The 11,751-nt window shown below is 44.2% G+C and overlaps 1 protein-coding gene across 1 annotated transcript in view; it reads left to right on the top strand.

Annotated features, from left to right (window-relative positions):
• The first annotated feature begins 1,156 nt into the window (after positions 1–1,156).
• The window catches only part of LOC126539458 (vitellogenin-6-like), a 39,098-nt gene continuing 28,503 nt past the window's right edge, over positions 1,157–11,751 (top strand). The window contains exons 1-7 of the mRNA XM_050186305.3: positions 1,157–2,164; positions 4,375–4,517; positions 5,216–5,350; positions 5,850–5,987; positions 6,789–6,953; positions 7,965–8,104; positions 11,364–11,544. Of these exons, the coding sequence (XP_050042262.1) occupies positions 2,113–2,164; positions 4,375–4,517; positions 5,216–5,350; positions 5,850–5,987; positions 6,789–6,953; positions 7,965–8,104; positions 11,364–11,544 (954 nt within the window). The 5' untranslated portion in view covers positions 1,157–2,112. The remainder of the gene's footprint in view (positions 2,165–4,374; positions 4,518–5,215; positions 5,351–5,849; positions 5,988–6,788; positions 6,954–7,964; positions 8,105–11,363; positions 11,545–11,751) is intronic.

Raw genomic sequence — 11,751 nt, 5'->3', positions numbered from 1 at the left:
CTTTAGAGGCTCAAACTACATAGTTAGTCCATCCATGCGCAATTTTGGTTGCTTCGGAGGAAGTCTCTCAACTCTGCAGCATGAAACTCAGTTTTCCTATAGGCTAAAGCGGCGATTCATGGTGAGACGTGTCCTCTCTCCGCTTTAGGAGTCGTACAGTGAAGTAGAAGACACGGAACGCTCGGGTTTCCAGGGCCCGTGCTACTTTGCTGAAAAAGAAATGCTTCCTCAGAGGCCCTACAAAAGGCCTTCAGCACGCATGCTCGCAAACGTGGCGTTTCCAGAAGCACTGATTATCAGATTCTACCGAGAAGCGTCCCGATTGATCTTACCTTTTTAAGTGATGCTAGCTTGTTGAACACTTGGCGATGTGTCTGAGTGAGATTGAGGTTTAGGCCGACTATGTGGTGGCTTTACACGCAATTAGTTTTCTCATCATTGTTGAAATAAAACGTCGCTGAAGTCACAAACAGCCATGTAAGAGCTTGACCGAGTCTGAGACCCTACATGGGAACTGATAACACGCAAAGTAACTGCAAGACACATATTGATAGCCAGGATAAATGTGTGCGTAGCTGTCACTAATAACCCAACCCATCCGCGCCGCCACCTATCTTCTGTAGTGCGAAACACCCAGTGCGGTTCAGACGAGTGTGAACCCAACTTTTTAAACCTTATCGTCGTCATATAAAGTTAGCATACTGGATACAAATCGCACGTGTGACCTTTCGGAGATACGCTACAGCCCCTGCGACGCGCTACAGCAAAATTCTCAAAGTCCTGTAAGGGAATGGACGGCATGCAGTGCACATGGTACTCCGTGGGCCACTGTGAAGCCTATTCCTTAAAGCAGTGCAAGGATCGTCTAATGATTGCACAGATACGGGTAGTAATGTGAAGGCCTTTCAGGCATCATGCGTACAACGCACCGCATCCAACACACTGGCCGTATGTTTCAGCCGAGGCTCTGGATTTCGGTGTACGGCCTACAGATTTCACACGACAGCTGCAGGTTGTAATCTCTTTTAACCGTGAGAGAATAGAGAAGTATAACGTGGACTCATGGCTTTCGTTTGAATTCGGAGAGGCTGTCCAGCACCGAAAAGTTGTTTGGTGTGAGAGACAAATGTAGTTCATTGCTGTAACATCGTATCGCACGCTCAAAAACGAAAAATAGAGAGGTCCCGGATGTCCCTCATCACTAAATTTCTATATTCCTTAGAAATACCTCAGAAATTACTCAGACAACCTGAACATACCAGAGCGTCAACTCAACGACATGCTTGCTTTCTCAGACCAAAGTACGTATTGTCGATGCGTGCAAAATGAATTGCTCGTGGGGACAGAAGATAGCTCATGGTTACGAAGTCGTTTCACGTGACTCTGCGTGGTGATGCGTGTGATTCAAGGCCAGCCAAAGAAAAAGAAGACCGCGGTTCTCGCAGCAAGCAAGATGAAATCCTTGAGCTCGAAGCTTAGACGTCACAAGGCCTTCGTTCTGCTGACGGTCGATTGCGCCAGCGCACCCAACGAGGACGTGCTGGTCGTTTCAACAGCATATACCCGTGCTCATATGCGTTATGCTTCCGTCGTCATCAGTTCTTTCCTGTGAAACGAAGAAGCGTTTTTCAGCCCCATGTCGCTCTCTTCGTTATCGGGACAGACGATACGATGGTGACGACGTTTGCAGCCACACATGCGTCACTCGGAAAAGCAGGATTTCGTAATGGACCGCCATGCCACACACACACACGCACAAAAAAAAAAAAGAAAGACTAGCACACTTTACAAGACTACCATCGAATCACAGAACCGGCTTCGGTCTCTAGGAGGATCTCTAAAGTCGTGCTGGACAAGAAGCGACGCTCAGGCGCTGCCGTGCTTCGGCCAGAACTGGGCGTCATATAGTCTGCCAACTTCTGCTCGCGACGGCCGCACGTTCACCATCTCGTCGTCCCCAGCTGCCGTGGCGAGCCGCCTATCATCTTCAGGGTTCCGCCGCTGCTTCCTTCGCCGCGTTGCGGACTGTCTCACGGCCAAGGCTACTTAAGGGGGCTTGGGTGGCCGGGATCGACTTTTCGCTTTCTGGAGTACGAGACGGCCGAGCCCGTCATGAGGGTCCTCGTCGCGGTGGCGCTTCTGCTGGCCGCGGAAGCTGTGGCAGGTGAGCGTCTCGTAATTTTTACCACTTTCTTTCTTTTTAATCTAGACACGCAGTGGTGGATAAGTAGTTATTGCGTTTATGCTGCGGAGTTATAAGTAGCAAGATCAATTTCCAGCTTTCATTTTTTTTTACAAGAGGCGGGGGTTTCTATCCTATGCTCTAGCACCTTGAATCAAGATGGAGCAAACAACGCGTTTGGCATGCGGACCTTTAGCTTTAAGAAACGGAAAGGTGAAAGCACAGGCATGCGGAACGAAGACTGCCATCCATTCTTCTTATATTTCCCATTTATCGTCGGCTAATTTCTTCTGAACACTGATATTTTTGTGGAAGCCATAATGTTGTGCTTACCTAAAATTAGGAAACTCTTGATAAAACTTCATAAGGGCAAATATTTGGAAATGATAGGGAACTGTCAACTTCGCGTTTACAGATGACCTGTAGGCTAGACTTTCGCCCACAGTTCCAATACCAATACTCTTTTAAAGCGTAATATTCTGGGCTCTGAAAAATAATGCTTTACGCCGATGTTACATTATATTGGGCTTCTTTCAAAGAGATTAACCTAATCAGATATGCAAAAGTGGCGAACAGTTGGCTCTCCGAGCCATAAAAATAGTTATAAGTTATGCATAAGTAAACGCACCGAATATTGACAAGAGGCGATAAATAACATTTATAGCAAATCTTCAAATTAGTGGAGAATCACATTTTGACTTTCGTAATGATGGAACATTGCGCACTTCTATCAAGCTTCTTGGTTATTTTTTTAACAATATCTATTATGGAACGAGCACGTGTTACCCAAAGTTCAAGTCAACTCAGGAAACTGGAGCTCTCTGGAATGTCAGGAACCTCATACCTGACAAACTTAAACATAATACTTATATGACCCTTAATAAAATCTCCCCCACAGTATACTGCTTACTCCTATGGTGCACAATGACAACTGCTAATATTAACGGTTTAACCAATCCATTTTTTAAAGGTATCCATCAGAACTCTAAAATCTCCGATAAGATTAAAGAAAAAAATTATCAAGCCTAAAATTAAAACCACTAGCGCTGAAAAAGGATTTATAAGTCAACGCTCACAACGCACACGTGTCAAAGAATTAGACAAAAATCGTGAGTTTGGAGCCACACCTTTCAACAAACAAAACATTTAACTTCAGGCCACTACACTGAATGTACCCAATTCCACAGCTCTTTGGCAGCAATCGAAAATAAGCAAACAAATTGACAAGGTCCCCTCTGACTTCATTTATAATGTGTTATGAAATAGAACTACATATTTTAAATTGAATCTACTAATGACGATACCATCTCACCTCATTCATCAGTATGATTCAACCTTCTATTTTACCTGAACTAATGTATTTAAATACTCTTCTTTTTGTACGCAACATTTATGACTGGAAACGCTTGGCTTTCTGACACCTGTACTGACAAACTTGTGCTTCTTGTGTGTATGTGTATTGTTGATTGTTTTCTTTCGTAATAAATTAATACAATTAAATAAGTATGTATAGTTTGCGCTTTGCATTTTACTACAGTGAATTTTCGCATTGTTTATTTTTGAATGTGTTATTCCTTTTTTTTGAAGAGAGTTATTTCGGTTGCCTTCTGTGTTAAGAGTCATTGTACCTACTGTACGGTCATTGTGACTATCTTGTGTTACCTGATCTGCTGGCATTTTGTCGCAGCCGCGGAGCACACAATATTTTGTATAGGGATCAGGACCCTAGTCAAGTGCCATGAGCACGGTTAGTCCCGAACCTTTTGGGGTTCTTGGGACGCAGGAATATCGAGCATTGTTGTAAATGATAAGAAAAATAAACAATATGAATTTATTGCATTAATTTGCAAGAATATAAACAAAAAGAAGTGCGAGCGTATGTTGCAGAGCTCGGTGTAGTGAAGTGAGATTTGCCCCACCACGTATCCAGCCGTAAATTTAAAAAGAAAGTTGGCCAATTTCAGCTACTTTGGAAATTTTGCTGTTTTCCGGATTTTATTGCGAAATAAATGCATAGAGCAGCTGCACATTTTTCGAGTTAACTTACAAGACACGAGTTGAACATCTGTCACAAGATATTTTTCAGCTTCGTTGCTTTAGCTGAAATGGCCCCACAAAGTCACTTAGACAATCGAGTTTTCGACCGTTGTTTGAGTCACAAGAGATGACGTCGTCAAAATATTGCCTCACAGGGTTCGAGAACGGAAAGGAATACGTGTACAACTATGAAGGAAAGATTCAAACGATAAACTTGGATCAGCCACTACAATCCAACGGACTCGCCTTCCGTAGTAAGATAGCCTTGCAGCCTAAAGGTGATCTTACATTATTCAAGGTAAGAGCGTTTCTTTCTTTCTTTTCCAGAAAGTGGGCTGTTGCAATTTCGAGGTCTGAGACGACTACTTCGGCATAATGTACATGGGCAAATACTTTTCACCAAAATTCCAAATTTTAAGATCCCTGGTAGCTTGGTCCAATAATGGCAGTAGTGCCGTACGTACGAGCTAGGCGGTGAAAAGCCAAACGAGTTTCTCGGGAATGCAAGCAACGTATAATTTTTCGTTATACTCCAACCATCTTTACAAGAAGTTTCAAGCCTGATAAGAATTATTTCGGAGATTGTGAAATATTCATAGAATATTTGAAGACAAAGTACTCTAACGTTCTTTCTAGGCAATCTGCAAACATCACAGAAGCAAAAAAAAAAAAAAAATTGACACAGAGCTCCGAATTACCTTCGAGGGTCATCTTTCACAATTCTGTTTATCTTCCCCAACACTCAAGAGCAAATTATACGATCTCCACATCATTTCTTTATCACTTCCGTACGACTACTACGTGATACGACTACTACTACGGAGTTTTCCAGTAGACACAGCTGAAAGAGAAAGCTTAAGCTGCCGTCCAGCATCATTCTGTGTCGAAAATGCATCCTAACAAATTACTGTACATATCCGAATCACGCGCTCTGCTGATGAAGCCCTCGGGGTTTTTTTAATCCTTTTTTTTTGTCTCTGAACATGGCTCTTCCAGGTCTCGGACTTCGTGGTCGACTTGTTCCACGGTGAAACGATCAACCTCAAGACGCACACCTTCAACTTTCAACCCCACGAACAGCTGACCAACTACCTAGAAAGGCCCTTCGCTGCTGCATTCAAGGAAGGCCGGGTAAGGCACGTCATGCCCATCCGTTAAGAGATATACAATCGTTGTGGTTGATTAAACAGCTTTAGTAGTATGACCTTATGTTTCGTCACTCTTGTGGTATGCTAACACATTTTCTTCAGGCCTTACAGATTGTGAAGCATGAACTGAAGACCGACGCTATGTGGCCATAATATATCCTGCGCCTACAAAATAACGAAGAATCGTTAACAATAAATAAAAAGCTCTTTCAATCACATCACTCTATGTCCACCGCTTCATAGCAGTATTCCAACGTCGGTTACCAAGCATTGTCTTTAGTGTGGTTTAGCTAGCCTGTCCTTCAATAAAAATATATCAAGAGGCTATGCTTACGATACCTTTAATGTGCAAAAACCAGCGTACTTGTGAAGTATGCTGTTCGCATACAAACATCTCAAAACCAGAAACAGGGCGCGCGTGATAACGAGAAACCGACGTGCTATAAACGTTGTTCATTGTGTTGCTCATTTACTATGCGCAGGTCCAGCACGCTGAACTGGGTAAGGATGAGCCTCTCTGGTCTCACAACATCAAGAAAGCCATCATTAGCCTGTTCCAGCTGGATCTGTCCAAACGAAGCCAGATCAACCCACTAGGCAACGAGTTCGTCGTGACCGAGGTACGTGTGCGAAAATATTTCAAAATACGCGCTCACTATAAGAGGTCTATCCCCGCAGAATCCTCCTCCTTCTACTGTATTAAAGTACAGCATCAAGGAACTCCACACCGAGCGACTTTGCTCACGTTAGCTCGATAGAGAGAGATAGCAAAGAGAGACATTGCAGGGAGGTCAACCAGACGACCGTCCGGTTTGCTACCCTACACTGGGGTTGAGGGAAAGGGGGAATAGAAAGAAGGAAAGTAAAAGTAATAGATGAGTGCGTGCAGTGAAGCACCGTGACACTATATGCCGGACATAATCTCAATAACCTCACAAGGTGAGTGAGGTTTCTACAGGGCAAACGTAAATATGGGTCACAATGACAAGCATTTGAGCTACGCAGGAAGGGATTGAGCTCAATGGTATTTGAAGGGACGTTGATATTGTCCTTCATAGTAGGCGCCGCATCTTTCTTTAACGCGGCACCATTTCATGCTCATGGATGGACAGTATATTTTAGGATGCTTGTTTAAAAAAAACAGTGCTGCTCTGTTGTCTAGTAAATGTTACCTAAAAGTCCTCATTCAAGACAGAAAGGACTGTCAGGAACTAAGGAAAAAAAAAGCAGCGGACGCTGTTGTCATCTTACTCACCATCTATCTCAACGATAGCGCCTCGTCGCCCCGTTAAAGATATGCGACGAATAAGCCTGAGCGGCTGCAGGTAGCTATGAGTTTCCCACGAGCGTCAGGAATTAGCCTCGGAGTCTACCAAATTGACGAACTCGATGAATACTTGCGCCTGATTTTACCGTGACAGGATGGTCTTCACGGTCAATGTCAGACGACCTACGTCGTGTCGGAAGAAGACGAAGGCCTGGAGGTGACAAAGATAAAGGACCTAGAAAAGTGCAACCACCAGGCCTACCACTTTACGGGAACGCTCAAAGGACGACCGTGCACCAGCTGCAAGTCACAGAGATGGGTAAGGACGCCAATCCACGATTTTTGTAATATGAGAAACCAGATTAACACTGGTAAAAAATCGCAAATTCCGAGATGAATTTCTCGGATGAATATGATGAATGAGGGTTGTGAAGCAGCAATTGAGTAATTTTAAGGAAAACCATTGTTTCCAATGAACGATTATAGGCGGTGCGTAAATTTGAACCACAAATGTGAACACACTAACTAGCTGTTGAGGCGATATGACGTATTGAATGGAAAACTTAGTTTTTATTTTGTATTTTCTAGGTGGTAAATAGGGCTTCCGGCTCATCAAGTCCGAAAACAGGATATTTTATTTTGGTACGAGTGGCCTGAATGGAGAATGCACTGTTGACTAAAGCGGCAGCGCTGACTACACTAATCCCTGTTGTTGACCAACATTCTCTAATCAAGATATTTATAAATTTCTTTCCGTCATTTCACGCACGCTCCCTTCTTTCCTTCCATGTATCCGCGAATCGCCATTCCTACCATGTATTTGTGCTACATATTCATTTCATTCTTGCTGTTGCAAAAGAAAACTCGCGAAACGTTGCTCTAGAAAACTGTTTGTCTGCCTTTTTCCGTTTCTGAGCCATGCAGTAATAAACCACTCTCGTATACAGCCCACTAAAAACGAATTCAAAAGAACGTTTCTTTCTTTTGCCTCCTTCCCTTTTCCTCATCGTATTGCAGATTTAGTCATCTACTTCAAAAATAGCTTGGCAGCGCCCCCGACAGTGCGCCCCTTTAACGCTCCGCACATTTAAATAGCTTTCCGTCGCCTCCTCGTAGGGCCTGAGTTGTCGTCTAATATTCAAACCATCTGGAGCATCTTGCTCCAGTTGGTCTGAATCCGGCAAAAGGCACATCAAAATAATTTAGTTGAGCTACAGGCGTTTCTAACACAAAGTTTGTTCCAAAGTCGTTTTATGGGCCATTTCTCGTTCAAGTAGGGTGGAACATTTTGACACAACAATCTGAGCTAATTCGCCATGTGTCTTCGCAGTTGCCTCTCACGATGACGTCAGAGGTGAAGTACCGCTTGAAGGGCACGAGAGAACGTTACGTCATCGGCTGCGCGTGCGGAAGTTCTGACCAAGTGCTCGCACCCTACGGAGACGGCAAAAAGTTCCACGTGCAAGTCAAGTAAGAATGACCAGTCGTGGCCGAAAATATTAAATGTTTTTAAATGTTTTGCAACGTCTCAAAGATATTCGAGATACGAACGTGAATACTGATCGAAGTATTGCCTTGTGTAACAGTTCAAGCTCAAGTAGACGTTGACGCCGTAGCATTGTTAGCATTAGCGTTAACAATTGTGGTGGAAACGCAAGAAAGCCAATGATTGTGAGAAGGGTAAGTTGCTGTGTTGTAGATATGCTTCTGATTTCACTCCTGAGCATAGCTCCCCAAGCGGCATGTAACACAAGAAAACAAGCATGGCAGACGAGAGAAGTGGTGCTTACAAGGAGCCCTAGCTATACCGTAAATCTATTCCAATGTGTTTTTACTCCAATCTCCTGACGTCAAATTTACATACACGCCGACTCACAGCGTTGTCTGAACAGCCCAATCAAACGCTCCCCTCGTTTATAGGAGGTCACTTTAGTTTGCTTTCAAAACGAATAATACGGACTACATTTAGCAGTTTTCGTTATCTAATTGGCTCACAAGAGGCAAGGAGCACGCTCAAGTGGAGAGGGTTTCAGTGGGGCCAAGCCAGCGCAGTGAAAATAGATGACCAGATGAGGAGGATGGCGCCGGTGTCTGCGATTGGTCAGCTTCCCTTTATTTAGCTTGCAGTGGCTGGTCGAAAATCGCGGCGGCGTGCAACGGAAGGTTAACAATGCCGCTAAAGCGGATCCTCAGCAAAGAAGAGTTGGCAGAGTGACGTATGCATGCCGAGAGGGCTCGATAACGTTTTACTGCCACGAAAAAAGTTTAATATACGCAAATAAACCCAAGCTCTCCGGCAGGTGCGAGTAGCCAGCGCCATGCGATCGGAGGGCAGCCATGTTATATTCCTTTCGGAACGGGGCAGTCTCCGGTTATTCAGAAAAAAGATTTGAGTTTTGTGCAGCATATTAATGCATCTTTATCGCGTAAACGCAAGTTTGACGCGGTGAATTTTCGCGGTTTGCTCATGTCGCGTGACAGACAGGCGAAGTGGGCGCAGCCCGAGAACCAATAGCACAGACCTAATGACGAGAAGGCGCCAAATCAGAAAAAAAAATACTTTTCTTTTACTCGGGCTATTCCTGCATAATCAGTGTATACACGTAATATCAGAGGGGGACTATACTGGTTACCGTGACGTCGCGTGGCAGACAGGCGAAGTGGAGGTGGCCCGAAAATGTTTTGACCAATCGTGGAGGGCTGATTGAAGAATTGGAATAGAAAAATTTGGAACAGCTTTACGTTATAGCGCCCAAGATTGATACTTTTTGACCTGTATTTCAGGAGTTATACTTATGCACATGTCCTAGTGTAATCTGCCCTGACTAAAAGCGGCATGTGAGTGTGGCAAGTAATGAACCCGTGGTGATGTTCGCCTGGATCAGAACAGCGCCTGCATAAATCTTTTTTTCAGTTGGTCAGTCACCGATAGTCAGAAATCCAGGCAGCCAATGCAAGAGAGAGACAGCTGAATTTACGAGTACATGCTGCAGTAGAGGTGGCATGTGTGAGCCATGAAAATTCTGGAATTACCTTTAAATACTCATAGAATATAATGCTTCCGTGGGAAACCGCCCATGATATCACGCTTCGGGACCTTGAAAGTAGTAAGTGTACCCTGCCCCAATAATAAAAAAAAACCTTTAGGCCACACTTAGGGAGTCTTTTAAATAACGCCGGAGGCCCGAACAGGAATAACGTCATCCAGATTCTTTCGGTAACATGTTGTAGAAAAGTTAGTGTCATTGTCTGAAATCTTCTTGAACATAGCGCACATATCAGTGATTACTGTCATCACCCTTTTCTATTCTTGTTTTACAGTCTTCCTTACCAAGTAAGAGACAAAGACCGAAAGCATAGAGAGAGAAAGGCTCTTTGACGAAAATCGGATAGGTTTGCTGGCGGAATCCATGGCACGTTACTTCAGATGAATAAGATGACAAACGAAACGATACGCACCCGGCACATCGACCCAAAACATACGCGCACATGTAAAACTAAATAAATTAGCGAGGGCAGTCGAGGGGCTTAATCTTTTGCTAGTCACAAGCATACGAAATAAACAGACTTTGAAGCCAGAATGAACAGTAGGGAAGTTATTTGTAATGCTTAATTGAAATGTAAAAACATTAGGGTCAGCGGAAATGACAGTGCATGCAGAAACGATAACTTGGCGTAGGCGGGAGCCAATAACTAATTCAAGTTTCTCATCGAGGCCAGGGGCTCGCCGAAAAGTTAAGGTGTCTTCGTGAAGCGCAGCACGCAAAGGCTACACTGGTTTATCATGAAAGCAAGCCTGGCGGCAGAAGGCGTTGCATATGTTCAGCACGCCATATGTCAGCACCGGTAAAATGCACTGATTGCATACTTTCCTTTTCAATGATCATGGTAAGCTCCCACTCAGGAGTTCACGATGTCTGCCGTATGCGATCCAACCCATTTTTATTTTTCTGTGAATTTCCTTCTCATGGTCACTGTTCCCTGTAATTAGTTGACCTAGGTAAACGTACTCCTTCATAGACTTAAAGGCTGACTTGCGATCTTGAACTCTTGTTCCCTTGACCGGTTATTTATCATTATCTTTGTCTTCTGCATATTAATCTTCAGCCCCACTCTTACACTCTCCCTGTTAAGGTAAGAGTGTAAGAGACTTGAAGACTGACAAAGAAGCTTGAGAACAAGTTAAGGACCGCGGAAAGAGCGATGGAACGAAGAATGCTAGGCATAAGTTTAAAAGACAAAAAGAGAGCGGTTTGGATCAGAAAGCAAACGAGTATAGACGATATTCTAATAGATATTAAGAGAAAAAAAATGGCGCTGGGCAGGTCATGTAATGCGCAGATTACATAACCGTTGGACCATTAAGGTGATAGAATGGGTCCCAAGAGAAGGGAAGCGCAGTGGAGGATGGCAGAAGATTAGGCGGTGCAACGAAATTAGCAAATTTGCGGGTGCTGGTTGGGATCGGTTCGCCCAGGACAGGGGTAATTGGAGATCGCAGGGAGAGACCTTCGTTCTGCAGTGGACATAAATAGGCAGATGATGATGATGATGATGATGTTCAGTGCAAACATTAAGGCGCGGTTGTCATGCCAGCACTACAAACGGCGATGTTACAAGAGACTCAAGCCTTTGTATAAAGGCCGCATAGATGTCACAAACGAGTGCATTCGCCTAAAGTCGTACCACAATGATCGAGTGAGCAATAACCGCCGTTTTATTTTCACAGCAACACGGCAACACTTGTGGAGGAACGAGACAGTGCCGCGGAGATTTCGCTACCCGAGGTCGAAAGCCACCAGCGACTGTCGCACTCTTTTCCCAAGGCGGAAGACGCCGTCACGGGTCTCGAACTGCAAGCACCGAACCACTACGTGCGCGAGTTCGGACTGAGCGGAAGCAAAGAAACAGTAAGACCAGGATTACGATAATCAGGAAAAGTTAGAAATAATGAGGGGAAATGAGGAAAATTAGCCTGATTAGCGTTGTGCGCCCTGTCTTGATCAGCGGAAAAGTGGTTTGCATTTTTTTCGGAGAAACAATCGATGATGACTGTCAGTGTAATCCGGGAATAGCCCCTACGAACGAACGAAACAACTAGCGAGCGAGCGAACTAA

The sequence above is a fragment of the Dermacentor andersoni genome, chromosome 11, assembly GCF_023375885.2.
Source record: "Dermacentor andersoni chromosome 11, qqDerAnde1_hic_scaffold, whole genome shotgun sequence".
In the NCBI taxonomy this organism is placed as follows: domain Eukaryota; kingdom Metazoa; phylum Arthropoda; class Arachnida; order Ixodida; family Ixodidae; genus Dermacentor; species Dermacentor andersoni.
Note: the sequence above shows the minus strand (reverse complement) of the source record. Positions and strands in the feature narration are given on the sequence as shown.